This window comes from Rhea americana, unplaced genomic scaffold (genome assembly GCF_003343005.1).
Source record: "Rhea americana isolate MKP2758 unplaced genomic scaffold, rheAme1 scaffold_144, whole genome shotgun sequence".
Classification (NCBI taxonomy): Eukaryota; Metazoa; Chordata; class Aves; order Rheiformes; family Rheidae; genus Rhea; species Rhea americana.
In genome coordinates, this window is record NW_028185528.1 from 1,084,751 (window position 1) to 1,110,010 (window position 25,260).

Consider the following 25,260-nt stretch of genomic DNA (forward strand, 5'->3'; position numbering starts at 1 on the left):
TGTCTCTCTCTGTCTCTCTCTGTCTCTCTCTGTCTCTCTTCCCCTTCCCGCCCCCCCTTCTTAAATGGTAAGGTTAGCTCAATGTTTTTACGTCTGGCTGAGGAGGCTCTAAAATTTGTAATTTATATAATCTTTCAAACCTGAGGCAGTTTGGAGAGGCATGCCAAAGTTTCTCTCTTGAAAGCTGATTAATACGCATTTAATTAACTTGTAGGATATAGATTCTGACGTTTGCACTTTCTCAATGATGAAGAAATTGAACTTTTAGTAAATTTAATGTTTCTTATGTTTTATTTATCTGATACTATATTTCAGGATTAAATTTTTGTATACATTTCAGTTCCTGTTCTTCTTTATTTGGAAAACTGGATTAATAGGCTTTTCTGATAACTTCCAAAAAACCTTGTAAAGCATGTAAAGCATGTCTTAATGAGTTTTACTGTGTTTCTAGAGTTGAGCTACTATCAGAATTTACGACATACTCTCCTTTCAAAGAGGCTTGAGAATAGAGTGGAATTATTATTTATTTATTTATATTTTAAACAGGAAGGACAACTGTTGGATTAACTTCTCTGATTTTTATATCTTATTGCAGATGCTCATAAAAAGAGTTTGCTTGTTTGCATTAGATTTCTTTTTTTTCATTTAAAAGAATTAACATGTAAGGGATTTACAAAGTATCAAAATAGGACATCAGCTAGTACTGCATGCAAAATTTGATGTCAGTTTTTTATACTTCTGTAGGCATAGGTTGTCTCCTCTTCCTGGTGATTATTTGCAGCCAGCTGAAAGATCTTTAACTGTTACCTTGCATCATGGCTCGGTTGCTGATAAAGATCCCTGCATGCTTGGTTTTGACTTGATAACATGCATTGAATTGTGAGTATCAGTCCAACATACTACATCTTTCTTTACCCTCTTGTTTATGAATGGTTATAAGTACATCAGAATTCCCCATTTCTTGCTGTATTTTTTTTGTTGTTGCTGTTTTTGGCATGGTATTTAAGTGTTGCAATACTCACCAAGTTAACAAGAATGGAACTTAAAATGTAAAGTCCTTACCCTGTATACAGACCTGATCGACCCTTTCAAGCAGAAGAGTAGCAGAAGGTCGCATCTTCTAATTTGTGTTCCAATTAATAATGCTAAGAAATTCTAGCAATGCTAGCTCGTGGTGGAAAGAAGAATATACATGGAAGGGAACAAAATGCAAGAGAAAATATTCTGACAAAAAGACACACTACCAGTGCTAATATTGCAGACCTAGGCTTAAAATTCCAAGGTACAGATATGGGTTTGAAGTTATTTTGTTGTTGTGTGTTTTTTTGTGTGCTTTTTTGTTTTGTTTTTTTGATCAGTTGTTAAGAAGCTTAAAGAACTATAGTAAGGTGTTTTTAAGGACATACAAAAATGTATACTTTACAGAATAGAGCATCTGGAAGAATCAGAGCTTGAAAAGTTTCCTGAAGTGGTGTTTGGTTTTATGGCTCCTACTATGATTGTGATAAGTACTCCAAATTCAGAATTTAACCCGTTGCTTCCAGGAGTGACATTTTTCAGGCATCCAGACCACAAATTTGAATGGAACCGAGCAGAATTTCAAAGCTGGTGAGTTTACTGAACATCATATGCTGACAGCTTTGAATGTTAAGTAATGTGAGAAAGGGGTAGCTATAATTTTTCAGTATTTGTTTCTGTGTGGTTTTGTGTCAGTGGAGTTTCACAACTACTGATTTAGTTCTTCGCTATTACACTATGAATAGTTAAGCGTACTCTGGGGGTTCTGCGTTTTATGATGCTTTTAAGTTGGATTGCTTTTATTGTAGCTATGCAAACATATTTAAAAGCTTTGTTTTCCTTTTTATGTATATTTGTTATAGTTTATACAATAGAAGTGTAAAGTATTAAATAAGCCTTTTAACATAATAACCTGCAATAGAAATGCTTCGTAAATTCCTCAGAACTATGTTCACTCTGTTACTATGGACTTTTATGTAAGAGCATGCAGGCAAATCTATCAAATATTCACAATAGATTAAGTTGAATAAATTTAAGGATGTTATAGTGGATCATAGCGTGACAAAAGATTTGATGCAAAACATACGAACATGACAGGTTGCACAAGATATATCTCCCTATAATATTAACAGGTGTGATTAAAAACAAAACAGAACAAAAAGAGAAAATGGACTATATATCCTGTGGGAATGTTGAAGTTTCAGGCAGTTGTGGAAGAAAATACAATTTAGAGTAAATGATGCCTTATTTCAGTTGCCAATTTTTTGCCAGAAATTGTATCTTGGGAAATCTGCCCCTTAAATTAGGTTGTTCTTTTCATAGACTTTAGTTTCTGAAGTATGCAGTGATTGTTAAGTATGTAGTTTTGGAAAACTTGTGAAGAACAGATACTGCCCTGGATAAGGATCCTAAAAACTGCCTGCATTACTGTAGGAAGAATGAATACCTGAGAGGCTATTTATAGTTATAACTAAAGTAAATTTAGATCCTACTTTTAGATATGTATGAGTTAGAAATATTGAGTTTCCTCAAAGAATGATATTTTTAGAGCTGTAAGCATGAAAAGGTCTTTAGATCTGTGCTGTGAAGTATGTGTATTGCAGTATTCTCTAAAAGATACAAATTCAGTTGGTACTTCTCATGGAGAATGCAGCAGGTAGGTAGTGCCATTTTAGTTCCCTGTTTCCTGGTCCCATTACTCATTTTGTACTGGTTGTACAGTACTGCAAGACTGTTTTTCATCTAGCTGTCATGTACGCTGTTGTAACCTTGAGCTGGTAGATCTTGTTCTTTCTACACTTAAAGCAAATTTTTTTATTATTATTATTCTCTCTGAACTAGTCTCTTGTGGCTTTTCAGAGATGTGGTTTTTTTAGGGGGTGCTTCTTAAGTAGTTCTGTGCTGTAAAACTGCTAGTTTTTTGTGCACAGTTCATCTTTGTTTTTTAGACAGTGAGTAAGCAACTGGGAGCACACGTATTCTATGTAGATATCTTAGAAATAATTTTGGTTACCTATATTATTGATATTAGCTGAGTCGGAGTGTGATAGGAATACGATTCCGGCTGTGATGCAGCAAAAGTTTTGATAATGCTTGTCTTCAGGTATGTGAGAAATACTATGCTTGAGCATTCACAGGGTTGGGATCTTGCTTCTCTAAGAGAGTGAGTGTTTATCACATTAAAAGGTGAGTATTTAGTATGATCAGATTATGTTCTTTTTCTCAGGGCATTAAGTATTGCTAGATGCTACAATTACTCAGTGGAATTTACTGGCGTAGGGTCCCCACCAGCAGGAATGGAAGATGTTGGGTTTTGTACCCAAATAGGTGTGTTTATAAGAAAATATTCCCAAACCAGTGAAACTGCTGATTTTGAGAAACCCACCAAAGCAACTTACAAAACTGTAAGTATTGTTTTCTTTCTTTAGGAGGATTAAAAAAAAAATCTATGATCTGCCTATTAAGTGTTCTTAGTACTATTGCTGCTGGGTCTTAGCTCTGTAACATGCACTGTCAGTTCAGAGGAGTCTTAAGTCCATATGTTTCTAATTATATACTGGCCTTTAACTTTTAGATTATTAGCTAAATAGCAATATGTATAAACGTTCATATTTTAACATGCTGTTATCCCTAGAATGAAAATTGTCCCTTCCTCCGGATATACTGTGATACTGTTTATATAATTGTTCCCGTAGTCATTCTTTTTTATTATGTGGCTGCTAAGGTTGTTGACACTGGATACAGACTGTTTCAGATGCATTAAAATAAACAAAAACATTTAAAAAGCGCTTATAACAGGGAATGTGTGCTCTGAAGAGTCTCATCAGATATATTACTGGAAGGAAAACATTTGGCTGAAATGGGATTAACGGGGCCTGTTTCGTGTGGTTTGCCTTTTCTTTGCAGTGTGTGATGTAGTCCACTCCCTAACTTTGATGTCTTTAGGTAACCAGTTCCAACTTTTGCAGAGGCGTAGGATTCTGCCAAGTACCCTATTCTCCACTGGCACACATTAAAGCTTTCTGGCTTTTAGCACTAAAGTTTTGTGTTTTGAAAAAGAGTATGTAGGAATGTGTAAAAAGTGAATCTTTTTGGACTGAGTATCTTAATACCATGTGATACTATATTTGCGTATGCTTGAAACTTCGGGCTCAGTGACTCAGTTTTGTTTTATGTTCTTGCACTAGTAGGGGTAAGTCTGTCAGGACTGCTGTAGATCCAAAATTAGGTAACACTAGATAATGTTTTTGTCAAGTATTTTGCTGAATATTGCAATATTTGCCACAAAGGCAAAGTCTAATGCATCTAAGTACCATGTAGAACATTATTTTTTTAAGGGATAACTGAGCATTAAGTAATAATCCAAAAAGACAAGTGTTTTCAATCTCACGAGGCCTTCAATTATTTGTTTCAGTGAGCAAATTTTAACATTTCATATCTTCATTTAAAAATGTGTATGCATCTTTAAGTTTTGTGACCTGAAATGAAGTGTATTTTAATTTTTGGGAATGTCTTCTGTAGTTTCTAAGCTATAAAGACATTCTATACGTTAAAAAACTCACCTATTTGCTACTGTCTTTATCAGAATACTGAAGTACTTTTTAGTCCTCAAAAAATGAACTTTGAAATATGTCTAGGTACCTGACATACCATATTAGAAATTGCTTTCATTATGTTCTGTCACAGGGTTCTCAGGGACGTAGTTTTAACATTAACATCGTTTGAGTTGAAACAAGAGAACTGTTGTATCTTAAGTGCTTCTCATGAAAACTGGGCTATCAAATTAATTTTTATTCTATTAAGTAACCACTTTAGGGGAATGAATGAATGCTTTAAGATCTAACTGGAAAATAATATGAAATTTTAATAGACTGTGAAACTTCAGTGGGTTGGTGATATAAAGCATTGCCTACTAAGCTAGTGGGAATGAGGTTGCCTGCATAGTTCTCTTAATCCCTTGGAGTATAGCTCAGTGTAGACTATACCACACTTGATTGATTTTGATGTGGCAAGCTTTTTTTTTTTTTTTTTTNTTTTTTTTTTTTTTTTTTTTTTTAAGCATTCTCTGTATCTGAAAGAGCAGGTTTTCATGTTTCACTCTGAAAATGGAGTAAAAGGCATAGTTGCAGCGAGTTTCTTCATGACAGTTTGGAAGTAGTTCAGAATCTACATAGCTGTGGGACTGTCGCCAGATCCTGACAGTCAGTAATATGAAAAATAAGAGAATGACTAAAAGAATTCAAGAATTACAGGGCTTCACTTCACTGATCTTGAAGTATAGCTTGCAGATGTAAGCCTGCTTTTTGAAGTTAACTTTTCTAACTGCCATTGTAGTTGTGATATATAATAATCCACTAATACTGTCTAGGTGCCTGTTATCTGAAAATATTTAAAGCCAAAAGCAAAACATGATTTAATTCAAAAATATATTTACATTTTAGAAGCTCTTTTTTAACAAAAAGTTGTTGCAATATGAGTCTATGATAATGATAATTGTTTTATGTGTTCTTGTTATGTTGTAAAGGTCTTCAAAGCAGTGTATCCAAGTCTAAAAGATGAGAAGTACCTGCAGAATGCAGTGGTCAATGAAGTTGTTTTCACAGCACAGGTCATTCAGCGAAGTCTGCTGGACCATTTAAAATCAGAACACGAGGAGTATAATGATGGTCCTGTTGAGATAAAATCTAAATTCCAACATTCAAGGAGCTGTGTTTCAGAAGATCTTGAAAAACTGGCTGTTGAAAAAAGCATGGAGCCATTTGTCAATGGAAATGTGGTTTATATACCTCTTGCAAAAATCTTTTCTTTTCCCAAAGTGAATCAACTTTGTGGCACATTTGAGAAGTTATGCAAGCTTATTACTGGCAAGGTCATGCTAAGCAGTGATGGTTCTGCTGTGATAGTCAATATTGAACATGAAAATGAGGAGGAGAATTAGACTGCAGATTTCTCACACAAAGTTTAGTTAAAGTAATGAAGGTATTGTTTTTTGTAGCATACAGAGCATATCAGGCTGGAGCTAACTAGAACTGCAAAAGACAATTACATTCATATCTAAACCTTCCAGTATTTACCCCTTAGCACCTCTCTCATTTAGTGGTAAATTAATGATTCTGGCAAAGATCACTAAAACATGCAGGATTTTTAGCAGAAGAATGTCAGGGGTTAAAAATGAAGGAATTAATTCCCATGAAGAAGCAAAACGAGGTAGTAGTAATGACTAGACTCTCCTTCATAATCTTTTGTTAGCTGCAAGAATAGTTGATGAGAATGTAGAACTGTGTTGTTGTGCTGGATAATATGAGTCAGGCACAGGTTTAGGGCAGATTTTTCTTAATAGAATAAAATTGCTGGGTGCTGTTTCCAAGCCAGCCTTGGAGAACACTAAACAGTATTCCAGATAAACTGAAATAAGTCACAGATGGTTAAAGGTCAGTAAATTCAATAATGGGAAAAAGCACCATCACCTTGAATGTATGTTAGCAGAAATGGGTAGACTTCCATGATTATTTCTCCAGTTTCTTCTTAACTGCTGCTTGGGAAATAACTTGCATGCTGTGACTCTCCAGAAGGTGAATTTATTTAATTTGAAAATAATCAGTATCTCTGACTATTTTGTTTTTGGAAAAAAATCTGTCATTATGAATGGTAATCTGACCCCAGTGAATCTAGAAAAATTCTCCCTTTTCATGTGCAGTTATTGTCCAAAAATTCTTGCAGACATACTGAGCAGGCAGAATAGGTATTATTGACAGTGGCTTGGCCAACATAACTGCTTTTCTAAGTAGATTTGAATTGTATGTCTAAATGCGTAGCAAGCAAATGTTGGAGTCCTGACTTCTGAAGACTGAAATGTTGTAGGGTGCACAGGACTGGCATATTTTTACAGGTGTAGTACAGTTGCACACTGTAACTTTTTGAGTTTCTTTTCATACCTGAAATATATAATCTTAATATCTTACCCCAAGTATTTCTTAAGAGTAAAGAGATGATTAATTAAAAGGCCTCACTCCATATATATATTCCATGATTTCTGTAGCAGCTTTGAATGAGCAATTATTATAGAAACTGACATCACGTTTGTGAAATTTGAAAGTTTAATAACTTTCCGAAGAACAAAATGTGTGTAATGGCTGACTGTATTCTACCTTCTAAATATCTGGTATTTGCTTGAATTGGTTAAAGACCAGGCATAAAGGGAAGTGTCTCTGAACTGAGGGAAGGTTAATCTGTAACTAACTCAGTGTCTGAGTTTCAGAGAAAGAAGAATGATGCGTGCTGCTCTCATACAGAATGATTAAAAAATGCTCACTTAATCTCTTTTGTGGGATAATTTTCTCTCACAATAGTGGCTTGTTATAAATTATTTTTAATACAATATTTAGAATATTTTTAAACACTGTGATATAACCTGCCATACCTTGTACATTAAAATATATTTACCAATTTTGAATTTTAAGTATTCTTTTGACACTAGTAAATGTAGCTGTTTGAGAGTGGGTTCAGTTGCATTGGTTTCTTCTTAGAAAATATATCTGTTCACTGTATGGTTTTTATAATTAGAAGATTTGAGGACTCTGGTACTTCTTATTTCTTGTGTAATTTCCTCTTGTTTATATTTCTTTATTTAGTACACTTTATAGCTTGATCATTTTAAAGTGAGGAGAAGGAAGGTGGAGGATTCCAGATACAGAATATTTGCCTTCAGTTCTGTGTTCAGCCAATATTTCATTAATTTTTTACACGTATTTGTGAATAAAGGCAGTACTTACTGTGTCACATTTAAACTTTTTGTTTGAAATAGACCAAAGTTAATCCAAGGTTTCAATTTAGGATGCTGAAAGGAAGTGTATGAAAACTAAATGTTTCAGCTTGCATGTGACAATATTACTGACCAGGAGATGGCATATGCATCTCGAAACAGATCAACTTTAGGTGGTTATAAATTTTAAAATGCAAAAGAAGTGGAACTGTTAATGACTTCCTTTGAGAAAACATCTTAAAGTAAGAAATACTACTTATTTATGACTGTCACAGGGATTTTTGGAAAAAAAACTAGGAAGCTTGGTAACTACTTGCTTAATATCTACTTGCTTTGAACTGCGTAATAATTGTAAAATTACGCTAAGATTTTGACTTCTGTGTTCTTACAGAATTAAATGCAGTTCTCAGAACAGTTTTAATTCCATAGAAATCACAGTTGCTTTACAGTCTGAATTTAGAGCTGGAAAGAATTTTGTCTGCTTTTGTCTGCTTTGAATGCTTTTTTTGCATTCATTCCTTTAGGAGATCTTTCTTAACAAGTCTGTATGCTGGTATGTGAATTTCTATAACTTTTGCACTGTTGGAGGATATGAATGGGGGGAGTTACTGATTTGGCAGAAAAAAATCATTCATACAAGCAATTTGAGTTATTTTTGCAAATTGTTTGGGTTTAATCAGGTACAACAGTGAATGAAGAGCATCAGAAGAAAGATGAGTTTTGGGAATTTAGCCAAATTACTAATTTTGAAGAGTTTAAAAGTAGAATGATAACAGACTCAGAAGAAAACAGTTCTATACAACGTGGCATGGGACCCAAAGCAGAGAATTGGAGAAAGCATATGGAACAAAGGTGAACAAGAAAGCCAATGTGGTAAAAATACAGTGCAGTATCTTAAGTATAGAAAATAAAACTTGATAGTTAATGAGCAAGGTAGCAGGGATTTAATATGGTCAGAATGGCTGAACAGAATGATTTCAATGATAGTGTTTTAGGTGAAGTTAAGTAAATAAATTTTAAAAATACACCCTCAGATTATATTTAATAGAACAAAAAAAAATTGCCTACTTCAGAGTGCTATGAAATGCAATTCTGAATTTTTTGGAGGCCTGAGGAGTTAGTTTTCTATCTCCCCAGATCTTTGTCAAATGAATAGATCTTAGAGCTAATGTGAAACTTCTATTTCAGTTTCTTTCATGAGCTTCCATGATGTTAGGCTCTATTGCAGGCTTGTTAACATTAGGTTGCTTAATGTGATTTGAATCATTCAGTTACAGCTGAGTTATGTGCATCTCATAAGTTAGCTATTGGGATTCTTTTTCTACTGAAAGAGTAGAAGAAATGTAGGAAAAAAGCTTTTGAAATGGCAGAATATTTTTATGCAAAGATTTAATTGCTTTTTCTTTCTTGTATACAAAACAAACCGAACTGTTCATGTTCAGTATTGCATTACTGGGAACATCTCATAAATAAAATGCACTGACGCTAGCATATACTTAAAGGAAGATACTGGGGAAATATTATTAGCTCATAAGAAGAGGCGCTAAAAAGACTACCAGTGTATAAACAACTTTGATTTTAGTACATGCAATTCCGAACTTGAGTAAAGCTTTTATGTTTGTTTGCTTACTCGTTTTTACAGATTTCCCTTCTTATTTATTTTTAGTAACCTGTTACTTAATGCTTTCATGTCTTTARCAAGCAAGCAACAAAGCTGAATTAATCCGTCCCACGGAAACATCAAGAAATATATTKAGAGTATGTGTTTGCCTTTCTCCTTTTTGGCAGATTCTGCTATTTGGCCATTCAGGGAATTGAGTCAACTTACTTGTCATAGAAGCTTGCACTGGTTCAAGGAGTGAAGGGAGGAGAGCAGGCAGGAATGACCACTTAAGTGCAGAGAAGGCAGAATTACTTGTTTTGCTTCTAGAATTACAGAAAGTTATTTTTTTCCGTGCCAATCTTTGCCTGTATGTTATGTTGTCCCATGTCAGAAGGTCCATAAAGTGCACCTAAGTGTTCTTTGATAGCATGCAAGTTCTGGTGCTTCATAGCTCTAGAGGTAAAGTAAAAACTCTTAATGCTTTCTGCACAATGAATTGGTAGCTGAACTGAGTGCCAAAACAGTAGTTTGTACTGTAATTATTTGCAATTTTCATCAACTTAGAATTTTTGGTAGAAGAACAGCTATTTACTTAACGCAGTACTAAAAAACTTGTTTATATTTGTGTTGAATGCAAGGCGGTATGCTGATGAGAAAGGAAGTATATAGACCATAAATATGGGGATGGAGGGGTATTTTTTATATATACCTCCTTAAGTTATGCATACTGTATGTCATGACTTTAAGTCATTAAAGTCAATTGAGAAGGATTAATTTTTTTTTGTCAGTTGCCAGATGAGGAGGGACTATATACACAGTACCCTTACTTTTYCCAGGTACAGCTAGTTGTAGACACAGGGGAGGCTGTTAATTATTTAATTCATTGATATGCCTGAAACTTTAAAATTTACTTTAATTTGCATGATAAGAGTCATTATATAATAAGTGAGAAGTAGTATGAGAGTTACTAGTTCCCTACACCCTAAAAAAATGGAGATCTGCTTCCCAGAACATGCCCTAATCTAGCTAATTCATGATATCCCTTATGCATTAAAGAATTAAGCTTAAGACTAGTTTAAGTGACTAGTTTTGCTCATTTTAATATTTGTTTTAACTTCTTTAAATAATGGTACATACTCATTTTTGTAGCTGGGCGACATATATAACTTGCATACTGATGATGCAATTTAATACTTTAGGTATGAAGTTTAATAAGCTGCAGAGGGAAACAAATTTCTAAAAAGGAATAGGGAAACTGAAGTTTGCTAAGGTTTAAATTAAATTTGCCTTCTTTGCATTTAAAAAAAATTGTTTAGAAACAGATTCTAAGCTGAAGACATAATTTTATTGAATGTATGAGACTCTTGCATTATGTACTTAGAGTAAAAACAAAATCATACCCCAAACCATTTACTAAATGACAATCTGATACATTTATAACAGTTTACAGCAAAGAAAATACCACATCTAAATTTGAAGGTCATATTCCACTTGCCAAATAAGCACAGTTAGGGAATCTCTTCAAAGAGTTACAGCTCAAAGTTATAAAATAAAATATTGGAATACAGCTTTATTAAAAGCTGAATTCCCATGTAAACTTACCTCCTATTTAAAAGATCTCCTAAGGCAAGACAATAACTGGTTTCTAGTAAAAAAAATGCCTAGTCTACATCAATTAGCTCTCTGTTTTAACATAGAATACAAATCTGGGCTATGGAAAAAACACCCTTAGGAATTACATGAATACTCGTACAATGCTTTAAAAAGCATACTTTGTTAACTGTATCTCCCTCCTCTTCCCCCCTTAAAAGAGTAGTAGATGCCCACCTAACTAGTATGTGTGCTTTTGATAGCTTTGTCAAAAGTGTACCAATGTTCAGGAGTACTGAAAACAATATAACTTAAGTTCCATGTGTCTTTCAACTTGCAGTAGGGTTTTTATAACAAAAGCTTGTGTGAGCTTTGTAATAGGATAGGAAACTCATGCTTTGAGAAATAGCAGAAAATAGTTATAGCAGTTACTATGCATTTTCTGTTTCAAATTCCTATGAAGGACAAAAACCACAGCTAGATAAATACTTCTAAACATTAGAACTCAAACAGGTAATAACAGGAGGTTAAATACGTGACATGAATAAAAACTTTCATTCCTTAAACAAGACTGATTAGTGATGCTATGTAATAGGCACTAAATGAAAATAACAGTTGGCAGTAATTAACTTAGTATCTCAGCCAAAGGCTGGACATAATGGAAAAAAACTCTGTGTTTTACAACAATCTTTCCAGGTTCTTTACAAATCCTAAGATTCTTTTGAACAAAACAATAATGGCATCTATTGTAGACTTAAAAGTTTTGTTTAACTAACATTATATCAAGTGAAGAAATTTAGGTTATCTTAAAGGTAAGTTGGCCTTGTGTCTGCTCTCCTGTTCGGAAGAACAGAGATCATAGTGCAGCATAACAAGTTGCTGTATTTCCAGCAGAAGTAGATTGAAGATGGAATGACTCAATTTTAACATTCTCAGAAGCCAAGAGTTACTAGTATTTGTAAATAGACAAGGGGAAAAACAGAATAAAATGAGTAGTTGATCAATACAGAACCATTCATCTAACTTCTAGTAGTTTTTCTTCATRGAGTGGAAAAAAAATGAAAATTGGGAGAAATGGCAGCTGTAGTCACAGGTCATACTCACTACCACATTATTTTTAGCCTATTTTACTTTTTTTTACTTAGTGATGGGCTAAAGGGATTAAAAGAGTTTGTGTACACGTTCTGAATTTCAGGGGAAGGAAGAAAATTTTAAGCTTTGCTCCACTATCAGTAATTTTACAGTCAATGATAAAAATGAGCATTTTATAGGAAAGTTAGAAGTTGACTGGGTCCTAGATCAATTTTACAAAGCATTATAACTATTGTCCAATTCATAAAAATACCTCACTTAACTTTGAAATAGAAAAACTTAAATCCTTTATTTTAAAAAAGTAATACAAGCATGCATTTCTAGCCCCATTATGTAAACACAGTAGGAATATTTTTGAACGTATTTCTTTGCAGACTATTAACAGCAGCTAAAATACAACCTTTGTATTTATACTTTTTAAGCTATTGGAACAGACCAAAGTAGAGATGATAATGAACAGTAAGAAATAAAAGTATTTAAGTACCATAATTGAGAAATAGCTCATTTATTTTACTCAATAATGCTACTCAAACTGTAGCATTTGTTAAACTATTAAAATACAGCAGCTCCAAGCCTGAATTAGAAGTCTCACCTCATACATTCCTATAAAAACAGATTCTTTTGTATTCAGTGAAATTTTAAAAGATTTTATCTTTTCTGTCACAGTCTATTTATGCAAATTTAAATACAGTACATTTACCTTAATGTAATAATGGACAGATGAAGGAATAAATGTTTTACATGAAATGACAGGTCTGTTACACAATAAAGCTTTATCTCAGAGTGCTGAGAGAATGTATACAATAAAGTGCTTCTCTTAGTAAGTTATAGTAGTTTAGATACTTGTCTATTTTTAAAGCTTAAGTTGTCTAGTAGAGTTTAATCTCCCTGTACCTTTCTTTTCCCTCAAGGCACCTTCAAAATACAAGCAAAGCACTAAGCAGCTGTGAAGGATTAAGTACATAAGTTCATAGTGGTGTAAGTTATTAACTAGTTTGTTAAACAGTACCATTCATTGCATTTCAGGGTTCTGCATTGAAGGTTCTGTGGAAGAACCTTTAAATTCCAGACTTGAAAATCCTAGAGACAAAATGGCTTTCTGGATATTACATTACTGTGTCTTGGTATTTTGATGCTGAATCCCATTTTTTGTTACTTACACAGAGCCAGATGTCATATTTTGATATGCTTAATCCTCTAGACTTCATTTAGAAGTAACACAACCTGTTAATGGATAGTTGATACTTATTAAGTAGTTGCTTTTCTAATGCATCTGAAGCTAACCTCTGGTGTTCTACTGTATAATAAGGTTATGCTCAATACTTTAAAGAGAGTGTTTTCGATATGTTTAAAACATAGTGTGGCGGTTTTGTGGAGACCATAATCTTTACTTCATGTTAATTCTGATAGAAGGAATTAGCTGCTGTGAGATTAAAATTGCAAGTAGGATCAAATTAAGCCCAGTTAATTTCTTCAGGTTCATTTAAGACTGATTCCTTAATGGTAAGGCTTCTTTAGAAAAGAAGTTTCAAACAAGGCATATCATCATCATTGATTTCCTGTATAAAACACTGAAATGGGGGCAGGTTTAGCTCATTTGGTTAGAGCGTGGTGCTGCTAATGCTAAGGTCATGGGTTCAGTCTGTACGGGCTATGCTGAGGGTTGGACTAGATGATCTCCAGAGGTCCCTTCCAACCTTACCATTCTGTGAGTCTATGAAATAGGACCCACTTATCATGCTTCCACAAAGATGTTTCAYACAACTTACAAAGCATGTAATTCACTAACATCAGATAAAGCTCACAAAAACAGTTTAAGTGCTTGCACAAGGCATACGTGGCTAAACATTGCTTTCATACCACAGAAGACTTGAAGCTCCATGAGCAAGAGGCATTTCATTAGTGAAAAAAGCCCTYCCTCCCCCCCAACTACCTTGCATTCAGTTCATCTTGTCTTCTACAACTCTTATAACAGAGCAAACAAGAACTGACATATCCACTCTGGAGCTCCAATTTTTTTTTTCTTCCGTTTAAGCTCTTCTGCTCTAGCGTTTTATCACCACTTGTTCATATGCTCCAGATTCTACTCTGAAAGAACGTTTGAAAGACATTAGTTCAATTCTGATTTAAATGGAAGTTAAACAGGGAGTATCAGAACAACAGCAGTGTATGCTGGAAAAAGAGCAAGAATTTTGCATCAGAACCGTTAAGTCTGAAGGTTAGAAAACATGCACTGTTACCATGCCATTGCATAACCTACAGCATAATGAATTAAATGGTTTTGTGTTACATACAGTCAAATAGAAAGAATGATAATATAATGTTACTAAGGCCTGCAAAAGAAGTTACTGTTGGACATCTCTATAGTTCCTTACACATTAGGGGAAAAGAAATCAGCATTAACATACTCAGCCAATGGAGTTATTTTATATAATTTTTTTTATATAAGTAAAAAAAAGATACTAACATACAAAAGTGTCATCTTTGTTCACATTAATTGTGAACAGTTACAGAACTTTATTTGCTTCTCCCCTGTGGCAGAGCATAGTGGGAAGTTTTACATGCCAAGTTACAGCACTGTGTAAAAAGGAGGTCAACCTGTGGCTTAATAAGAGATGCCTAGCGTATATTCTGCCTGGACCATTCTGGAAACTGAATTAAAACTAGATGTCTCTGTATATTACTGTATTATATTCTGTACTCATACACATTGTGCTAGATAAAAAATAAGCATGCCCTGTCTGCCAATAAACCGATGATTTATCTTTTAACCATCAGTATTGCTTGCTTGTATAAAATGGTTTTATTACTGTCAGATGATCAGCTGCCTTCATACCTAATTCCAGAGGTACTTGCCAAAGTTAGAGTACAGTTGCTATGTTAATTTCTTCAGATAATAATAATAAAAAAATCTAAAGTTATACTGAAGTGCAGAATCCTCATATTAGAGCATCTTCTTAGCCTTTTATAATGTTTGCTCATCTGAAAAGACTAGCACGTTCAGCTTAAGGTGTATGTCATACACTATTTGAAGTAGTTTTAAAGAAGAATAACTGCCCAATTCTAACAAAGACAACTATGTGAATACAGTCTGAGGCAGATCACAGGGCAGTGTTTAGGGCTATAACTAGGTGAAAGATGAACAAGCTTTTGCAACAGGAAAAATGTAGCTTATGGAACCAAAAAGAGTTGTGAGCAAGAGTCTAAACTAAAGGAAAGAAAGTTAGGCTTGATATCTGTGTATCTGCTCTGATACTGATGTAGTTTGGTACCATAAGGACAGATGGCTAAATCACATTATATTTCCTTCCAGCTCCAGAGTAATATAGTGAGTCTATAAAGCTAAGACTGGTACCTGTTTTCTATGTCCATACCAGATACTACTCATATCTGAAGATTTTAGAACTGAGACTTCAAAAGTTGGAGCTTCAGGACTTCCAAAAGTTAGAATGCTTATAGTGGCACATCAGTTTGGACTGGGGAACTAATATGGCTTAAAACCTGACAATTTTTGTTTGTTTTTAGTCCCTCAAACGATGCAGAATGAAAAGATTGAAGATCAAGAATATATATACAGAAGATCAATAATATATATACAGAATAATTGTTGTGTAAGATGCATTTTTGTTTAATGATACCCATGGATTAATTGTTCAGGCTACATACCTATTAGGTAGATGATGGCTTCCAAAAGAAGTGCTTCCACCAGGACCCACAAATAATCTTAAACCTTCCTCTAAAAATGAAGTGAATTAGCATATGTTAGCTTCCTTTAATATTGCCCTAAAAACAAGTAATTTAAAATCTTAATTTTATAAATGATTCTTTCTGATGCAAATATTTTAAGCAATGAGAAACAGAACTTCACAGGTTATAGCTTAGAGGAACTAAATTGCTTGTATTTCATACTTAAAGTAACCTTTTGGGAAAGTTACTGGAGTCATGTAAGAGTCTGTTGTTTCAACTTCTGGGAGACAGGATCAAGCAGTAGATTGTGATCCACATACATATTCCCTATGATCGCAAGCAACAGGAACTAGGAAGAAAATAAATAAGAAATAAGTTTCCTTATTTCTCCATACCTTCTGCACTTGAATCTAAACTGAAGTCTTGACTTTGGAGTATTTTTTCGACTATATCATCTGCATCAACTCTGGTAGCATCAACCCTCTTCAGCTGTGACTCCACAGAGTCTTGCTTCACAGGATGCCTGCAAAGATGAATATATTTAGAGCATGAGAAGTGATACAAAATATTATTACATTGTACTTGTTAGATAAGCCTTTCAAGTTAAATGTACCTGCAGTGTTTTTCTGAGGATTCATTTTTAACAGATGTATCAAAGTTTTTTTCCATTACTTTTAGGTCACTCTCTTCACATGGTTCTAGAATACTTCCAATTCCTGTTGAGGTACTATCCACTGAGGCATTTCTTCTGTGGCAGAGTTCAGAGAAACTGGATGATCTAGAGTGACACGTACTGTATCCTGTTGGGAAACAGAAGAGCTAGGTTATGTATGCTGTCGACTGCCAAGGTTATTACTTACCTTTTATCATCCTAAAAGCAGAACTTGTGTTTTGACTCCTTGAAAAGAAACTTACAAAAAGAAGCATTACAAATGTGTGTGCACACACAAACTAGGCAATTCACATAGTTTTTTTGTATTTTTGGACGTGCCATTTTCTCTTTAWTCTCAGATGACTGTATAATTAGCTTGGATCTGCTGGTCTAGGTGTTTTCTTTGACATTTTTAGGAAAGAAAGGGGTTTTCCCCTTTTTTCTCTTCCCTCTTTTGAATCACCAAGCAGAGTTACTGGGTATGTTTTTCATTATCTTGTTTTTTTTAAAAAATGCAGGATAAACAAATCCTTTATTTTTTTTGCTCATTTCCTGCATGTAAAAGTAGATGACAGATTGAAGTATTTTTATGAAAGGCTATGACTTTTTATGTTCTTTTTCACTATGGGAAAATCAGCTTCAGTCAATGTATCCATTTGATTTTGGTTTGTCCAATTTGATTTCTCCCATGGAGGGAGGGGGGAACATGAATCTGTTCTCTCTTGATCTTAAATAGATTTTTTTTAAAATCAATTAACTTCTGTTACTATTTTCTATTACATATGGCTAAGCACTACTGAAAGCTAATTATATACTTTGGAGCACATGGGCTGTTCCAGGTTCACTACTAAATATTCTGTGTAGTGATGGAATATTTTCAAGGCCATAGAGGGAAGCCAGATGGTTTTCTGCAGAACCATTACTAAAAAGCCTCTTTTACCCCAGTACACAGTTTCTGTATATTTTTTTTTTAAATAATCTGCCATTCAAGCACTCTTAAATGCTACTTGCTATCCTGTTCAACATACGTAAGTGATAGCAACACCAATCTCCAGTCTATTCTCCTAATCTAAGTATCTTGCTTCCTAACAAATACAGTAACTTGTGTGTCATTAATTCTGTTCAAGCTTTAGAACTGAGTAAGCCTCCATTCAAAAATTAGTTGGTTTTACACACACAAAAGGTAAAAATCTTACTGGCATGTTACTTGGTGTGATAAAGCTAAGGGAAAAAGCTCTGTCACATACAAACAGATACTAAATTATGCTTTTAAGGAGAAAAAAGTTACTCTTCTGACTTGTTCCCCTCTTACAAACCCCTCTCCAAACCTGAAACTCTTAGGAAAAGTTTCAAAAGTTCAAATTTCTTTTAAACATTAAAAATATACTTACTTTCTGCAGGTTTAAAATTGTGGAAGTTAATAAGAAACAAGAATTTGTAGAAAAATTGGTAACAGCTACCTGACAGTTTTGACTGCTGACTTGCATAGCTTGATGTTCTGGAATGTCCGTATGCACCAAGTTCGTCCGGGACTGAGGCACTCTTTGCTGGGACATCTGCAACACCTGCAAGTAAGATAATGTTGCTAAAGCCAGCATTATTCATAGTCTTCCTGTAATTTTCATTAGACTCAAATATCACATTTCCCAAATATGATTTTTTTTTTTTTTATGAACCTTTCAAAGATGCAAGTGCTGCAAAAAACATAATGCATGTTAAGGAGTAAGTACTTGCTTAAAAAAAAAAGTAAAACAGTGTGTCATGGAAAATTTTGTATGAAATATAGTTCTAGGTTCATCTATGCTGTAGATATTAAAGAGATTATTATGCTTTTCATAGTAGAATGAGATGCTAGAAGTTTTCTAATTGAAATTTCACAAAAAGTAACTCTAGTTAGGACAAGTTATGTTAGGATTAGGGCATGAATTAATAATATGTGTAAGAGTCTGCAGCTTGTAAAAATAAAATTTCAACTTGTAATAAAGTGTTGTGATTTATTTTTTTCCTCATTAATTACATTTCAGAGTAACTACTTCAATTTTAAACAACGCTTAGAACTCCTACCGCTCAAAATTTATGTTTAAATGTCTTAAGTCAAATTTATGTGTATCCTCCAAAGCTCTGAAGATTAAGAGCCAAATTAAATGCTCAGTCAAAATATAAATCCAAAACAAATCAAGAAATTTGTCTTAACAGACAAGGAAAGTTTTTAAACATTAAAAATGTTTAAAAAACATTAAAAAAATAGCCAGGTCATCAAGCCCATTTTTCTTCTCTCYTTCCCTTAAATAAACTGTAATAAAAGTAAATGAGAGATTCCACTGATGTTATCTGGGAGAGTATGTCTCACAAAAAAAAGCAAGAGAAGGTTCATTTGTGGACCAACTATCAACATTCCTTTAAGATTAGAAGTTTTTGTAGATCTCCTTGAAGCTAGTTAGCAAAAAATTATGAAATTAAGGGCATTATTTCATACCTGCCATTCCCAGATGTACTACTTTCAAATTCTCTCCACCTTTTCTGTCTTCATGCAAAGATTCTGATTCTCCAGGAATTGCTATAGACATTGCTGTGGAAGGAGGCCTGTAGTAAAAGAGTAGTTAAGATTTGCTGCATTTTTGCTGTGATCTTTTCAAAATGAACAGTACAGATTCCTCAAAGTAAGTAGGCATAACACATTGTGCTTCAGGTTAGTGATCTTATAGGTTGTTTTTTTAAGTCTGAGAACATTCCGCCTAGCCCCTCATTCAAAAAAAGCTATAGCTATTGCTTCAGAACATTTTGCAGAGTCTATCTGTTTCCAGAGTCTTCTGGGACTTCTGTGCACCCTTGGAAAGACCTTTCCTTTTTGATGATTAATGGAATGATGTGTGTTCATTTTGGAGTTCTAATTGTGCCTTTTTTTTTTTAAGCATATGAATCACAGGATAATTTATATTGAATTATATATGCCTTACCTCATGGAATATGTGACAAGATGGTAAATTATGGTAAACAACAAAAGCACCCACACAAATTCCCACAACTACAGGTAGCCTATTTGGCTTAAATGATTTGATTGTGATGTAAACCTGGCTTCTTTTTATCTCTTCTACAGTACACAAGGAGATGCTGGGCTGGGCCCTCCCCCCCTTTCTTTCCCCTGCTTCCTAACAGAGGATGGTCTCTGGTATCACCTCCATGCATTCCCTCTAACTTCTGCCTTCTTCAAATTAAAAAACATTATGTACCACATCATTTAAGTTTGGTTCAATGTTAAAAGAGTTTTTCCACAAAGCTTAAGTGCTTGTTTCAATTTATAGTAAAATTCAAATGGATATTAAAGAGTTTTAAAAAATTGTTTTGCTAGTGTGACAGAAACTACTTTGATTAGAAAATGACAAAGTGAAAGGAATCTTCCCTTGCAAGCAGTAAAATTACAGCTAATGTAGAGTTTTCAAAATTTTACCTACATTTTTTTTTCTGTTATTTTGATTTTTAGAACAGACTGTTGCTCTGCATACAAGCAGTATTTGATGACATTTTGTGCATTTGATACTAAGTTAACCACTGTCTGCACAGTAATATGTACCTTCTTATGTTAAATTTGAAAGCCAAGGGGTGGGAAGCAAACACTCCTAGAAGTTTCCTATGCAAACGTACCTATGTGACTTAAATATCTAACATACTTTTAAAAGCAAGACTTGAATGCTTTCAAGATCATCACCCCAGATCAAGTGTCAAGCCTTCTAGACTTCATAAAATATGTTGCTGATCAGATTGGGAAATTGTTTTAAGGCTTATTTTTTCCTTCTACAAAAAATCTGGATTAGATAAAAATTATTGTTGTGTTTGTGTCAAAAGTTTATGCTCCAGAAAATCATTGTATCATCGGTTTTGAAGAAAATGCCACGACTGAATAGTTTCAGTCAGAGATTTTTTCCTAGGGAGCTAAATACTATATAAATATTGATTTCAACTATTTAAGTGCCAGCCAGTGGAGAGCAAGAATATAATGTATTATTAGCATACAAGACTAATAAAAAACTGTTCATCAGTACCAGTGATGTATAGCACCTATGTGTTAGTAGGTCTGACTCAAAGTAAATCCAGGAGTGCTAGTAACTGGGGATAAAGAAAACCTCTTATGACACAAATGCCACGTAAGAGTTCCACTTCCTACTGATAAGGATAGCTAAGTCATGGTTAGCAAGACAGTTGTGCAGTCTCTGGAACTGGGAAGCTTGCCAATTGCACTGTACAGTTTAGTCACCCAATAAGCTTGTGGGCCTCCTAACAAAATGGCTTATTAGTCTAGAAAGAAGGCAACAGTTTCTCACATCTGTTTTTTTCTACCACAGGATTTTTCTGTCCTGTGGTTAGTTACAAAAGCTGATACTTGCTCTAGCAAAACTATTACATTTCCTTAGCTACAGACTATGCACAAGGAGAACGAAGAGTTCTGAATACATACATAATGTATTTTCAAGACCAGCTACCTTCCACATCAGATGTCACCTCCTCTATCCTTAATTGAGTTGCATAATGTCCTTGCTATGGAAAAATTCCTGAGTGGTTTCTCTTGTGCCCAGTCATACCACACTTTGTTTTTTAAATAAGGCTTTTAATATCATCTGAGATGTGTGATCAAAAACCTTAACAGTACATTTTCCACAAGCATTAGTCAAATTACCCCAGACCTAGTACGTGTATTTAGACTTGCTGCAGGAACAATGTTTCCTCTAAGCATTTATTTGATCCTCTCCAACCCCTGCCATCATTACAAATGTACAAGGTAATATGTAGTATTTTCAAGCAAAGCATAAGTATTTAGGAGAATTGCAGTATTTCTGTCAGTATTTTTTTCCAAGTTACCAAGTTAGCCATCATTAAGCTATCATTTCTTTTCCTGTGCTTATTTTTGACTGCTGTTGTCAGATTGGAGAGTTTTATATGCATTATTAGAAGTATAATTCTGAATATGGATTAAACACTGTCCCACACAGATTTCAAACTTACATTTTAAAACATGGGTCTCCAGACATTAGTTGCATGTTGATCAAAACCTATAAATCAAGAAAATTAAAGTCACTTTACAATGAAAAAAAAGTCTGTAATATATAATCATGTCACTAAATTATATTTGCACAAATCTTAAATATAAGTGAAATAAAATGGTATCACAAATGTACAAGATTATAAACATGCTTACACAAAAATTTACATTTTTGATCTTAATATATGTGCAAACCCCACAAAGGAAAATATTATTACATAGTTGCACTTACAAGATTCTGTATAAAGATACATAGCTGAAGAGAAAAAAAAAAATCTTTCAGTCATTAATAATAAAGATAGATTTCCTGTCTCTATTTTTCCCTGAAGTCAAAATGAAAGATCTGTGTGCAAACAGAACTTCTTTTGAAACAGTGGGGGCTGAAGTATGTTCTTTGTTTCCCAAGAGTGTTTAGCAAGCTGCCAGCATACAAGAACTGGCTGTGCTAACATCAGAAATAAAATAAAACCACAAAAGGTAAATAATGCCACAGGACTACAATGCATTGAGAAGGCTTGTTAGCTGGGCCAAAGCTATCAATTTACAATTTTCTCGCCAAAGTTTATGGTTGTCTTAAAGGTAAGTAGAAAGTGCGTGCCTAAACAGTATATTCAATAGTACAATAAATTAATCCTAATGCCTTCGTAGGGCAAGAATTAAAATCTACTTGTAACATGCTGTATGCTGTTATTTTCAGGTTTACACAGATTATGCCACTGTTCCATTATTCTTGGACCAATAGGAAAGAGAACAGCATGGTGGTTCTCTTCCAACAATTCTCACACTTATTACTATCAAATAGAAAAGGGAAAGTTTCAGGATACAAGACAGTGTTGAAGCTGGTTTATACATAAACAAGCCAATTAAGAGAGTCACTCTTAGAGCTACATAGGAATTTGCCAAGGTTTCAAGATAAAATTGATACATTTATATGAATGTATTAACTTCTTCACTGTGCTTCAGTATTCAATTTTTTAATCCTTGTTAGAGTAGGAACACCTTTTGAAAGTTGTTTTTATTATTTATTTTTTTATTTTTTATTTTTACAGCTATCCAGTTAGATTTCCAAGAGTAAGACAAATTCTATTTTGGGCTGTATAGATTCTTACGATTCTCTCTAAATAAGGCTGATATTTTCACTACCTATCGCTAACTAGTTTTCAGCAAACATGTTTTAAATCTCACTAAGTGTTTGATAACACCATGCTGGTTTTGGTTCAATAACTTACTGCTTTCTATTTTATTAGTAAAAGTATGAGAAAGGAAAAAATTACTTTGAGAATGGAGTTATCCTGCCTTGTATTTTTGGTATCATAACCTTCCAGTAAACAGCGCCGAGTGGTATTTCCTGATCCAGCAAACTCTGCTAGGTTTAGATCTGCAAAGCCCAGCTATTAAGAGAAAATAAACATGTTAGTAAGCATATTGCTGAATGAGAGCATCTGCTGCATGCACTGTATTGAGTGGCAGTCAATAGCAGTTTCCCTCAAATGCGAATAAGATGATGCCCATTACAGGGAAAGGCCCAAAGCAAAAAGCAGAAAACAAACTTTGAGTGTTAAATTCTGCATAGCTGTATTTTTAATTACAGATTTAGTCTTGGTGGGGGGAAGAGGAAGGAAGATTTTCCATATTTTTAGTAGTAAACACATGAGCTAATTCATAGGCAAGATTAGGTATATCTCTATTCTATTTACCTTTGCATATGCCTTTCCTCCTTTTAACTCCTGGGGGGAGAAAAAAAAAGACACACTAGCAATTAATGTAAATCAGCCATTAAAAATACTGTCTTTAAAAAAAGGAAAAAAATAAAACACGTAGCAAAAGTAGTTTTAAAACAGCTGAACGCACATTTCTAGGCTAGTACTGTCGTCATTTAGAACTCRGTATTAATAAGGTCCTTGGCACACCCCAGCAGAAGACTGTCACCTTGTGAGAAGAGGAGGGCAGTGCCTGATAGCATACCAGCATTTGGCTTCTGAACAGGTTAGCCCTAGTGTTAGGAAGTGCTGCACACAAAAATGCTAGCACAATTCAAGGTTTCTAAGCTTACTGCTGCTTGCTAGAAGTATCTATCAAGGCCTAACTTTACAATGACTGATGAGCAGCTCCTTTGCTGTCCTGCTAGATAATAAACTTTTTAATAAAAGCAGTAAAAAAMACATGAATTAGTCAAGCTAAGGCAATTAGTAATAAAATTACTATGTAAATTTTGACTAGAAGAATATTGGACTGGTAACAGTTAGAATTTTGTTTTATGAAGTTTTAAAAATAAAACCAGAACAAGTGAAGCAACAGTGGGGAAGGAGAAGAGGGAAGAGAAGATATTCACCTTCCGTACAGACACCCTGCAGATGCAAGTATCCAGAATCCCTGTTGTGGCACTGGCACTGATTTTACACATAAATAAGAACCTTTTCTTCCAGCGGACACAGTTTGCTTGAACCACCTCCCTGCAAATAGAAAAGATGCACTTAAACATACATTTGGGACCATAAAAAGCAATAAGATGGACAGCTTTAGAATGAACACTGGTTCTGCTGTTCGTGGAATGATTCGCTTCATACAAAGTCTGCTTCCAAGCCTGAATAACCACCATTCATTTTTCTCTTTGTGTAGAAAGACTGATGACTGTTTCAAGACTTGGACACAATATTAGACCTACAGAAAAATGTAACATACATATGTTTCTACAGATAGATGAAACCATGATTTCCCTGGTTTGCCTAGGGAGAGTGATGTTTTCCTGGGCATTAGCTCCCTGGCAGGCTCTTCCAAGCTGCTGAGCCTGCAGAGAGTCACCCTTGGTAAGTAGTTTTTCACTACAGAGAAAAGGAGCATCATAGGGTAGAACTGGATAGATTTGAGGACTGGAACAACACAAAGGAGACGAAGTTTAACAACCAGATACCAAGTCACACACTTGGGGCAAACAAAGGTTTCAGCTGCACATTGGGAACTCATCATTTGAAAGCAACATAGTAAGACTAGTACCTAGATGGATATTTTTGATCACAGGAAGTTTACAAGCCAACAATATGATGCAGCTGATAAAAAGGCAAAAAAGGCAGCATGCTATCTGCTTACAGYTCAAATGGAACACATTATTACATTTCAGTAACTCCAGCTGAAAGTAAATTAACTCCAGAATGAACAGGTACAGAGAGGGCAGCTACAGGACTCTTGTATCTTACAAGAAAGAATTAATGAGAATTTGATTTATGTTGTCTAGCAAAATGAGGACTGAGAAGAGGTAAGGTTACTCCAAGTACACTGAGTGATTAAACACAGAAATGACCAAAAACCTATTTAAGCTAAATGTGAAGTGGTTGGGACCAAAATATAGCATAAGTAGAATGTTTAAAACTGCAGTTTAAAATTTGGTCTCTACTCACAGAGCAAGTTTCTAGACTACCCTTCAAATAGGAGAAGCAGGAGCAAAATGTATTTAAAGATTTCAATTTGTCAGCCAGATAAGGATATAGGACTGTGATTCTGGGGACCTGCCTTGATGATCAAAAACTTTTTTCCAGTTCCAAATTCCTAAGTTTTGGAATTCAAAGGAGAAAGTGTGATAATTTCTTCTGCCACTGTAATCACTTAGATACAGGCTTCAYATTTAAGAAATATTCATCCTTCTTTTCCTTCTTTTCCATTTTCTACTACATTCCTATGTTTTATCATAATTTTCTACAGAAGCTTATTAGTGAAGATCTAGTCTGACATCTTTAACAGGAGGTAGATTTCTATGGTTCAGCTTAAGTCAACCTGGAGTGAAAGTTTATCATATATGGAGATACTATGAATCAAAAGGCTCACTC

The 25,260-nt window shown here is 34.3% G+C and overlaps 2 protein-coding genes across 6 annotated transcripts in view; one reads left to right on the plus strand and one right to left on the minus strand.

Moving 5' to 3' along the window:
* HENMT1 (HEN methyltransferase 1) overlaps window positions 1-7,512 on the plus strand; it is a 15,541-nt gene extending 8,029 nt beyond the window's left edge. For all 3 annotated transcript variants that reach the window (XM_085299062.1, XM_085299060.1, XM_085299061.1), the window contains 4 exons: window positions 745-879; window positions 1,426-1,608; window positions 3,245-3,422; window positions 5,543-7,512. In XM_085299062.1, coding sequence (XP_085155188.1) covers window positions 745-879; window positions 1,426-1,608; window positions 3,245-3,422; window positions 5,543-5,956 — 910 coding nt within the window. In that variant the 3' untranslated portion in view covers window positions 5,957-7,512. The remainder of the gene's footprint in view (window positions 1-744; window positions 880-1,425; window positions 1,609-3,244; window positions 3,423-5,542) is intronic.
* Window positions 5,685-25,260, minus strand: part of EEIG2 (EEIG family member 2) — a 29,140-nt gene continuing 9,564 nt past the window's right edge. Inside the window, exons 2-12 of one of the 3 annotated variants that reach the window (XM_085299063.1) lie at window positions 23,772-23,892; window positions 23,137-23,166; window positions 22,714-22,830; window positions 21,403-21,449; window positions 18,881-18,987; window positions 17,865-17,969; window positions 16,366-16,552; window positions 16,148-16,275; window positions 15,732-15,801; window positions 13,999-14,153; window positions 5,685-5,753 (exon numbers count right to left, since the gene is read on the minus strand). In XM_085299063.1, coding sequence (XP_085155189.1) covers window positions 14,111-14,153; window positions 15,732-15,801; window positions 16,148-16,275; window positions 16,366-16,552; window positions 17,865-17,969; window positions 18,881-18,987; window positions 21,403-21,449; window positions 22,714-22,830; window positions 23,137-23,166; window positions 23,772-23,892 — 955 coding nt within the window. In that variant the 3' untranslated portion in view covers window positions 5,685-5,753; window positions 13,999-14,110. The remainder of the gene's footprint in view (window positions 5,754-13,998; window positions 14,154-15,731; window positions 15,802-16,147; window positions 16,276-16,365; window positions 16,553-17,864; window positions 17,970-18,880; window positions 18,988-21,402; window positions 21,450-22,713; window positions 22,831-23,136; window positions 23,167-23,771; window positions 23,893-25,260) is intronic. The other 2 variants (XM_085299066.1, XM_085299064.1) reach the window with 2 other exon arrangements.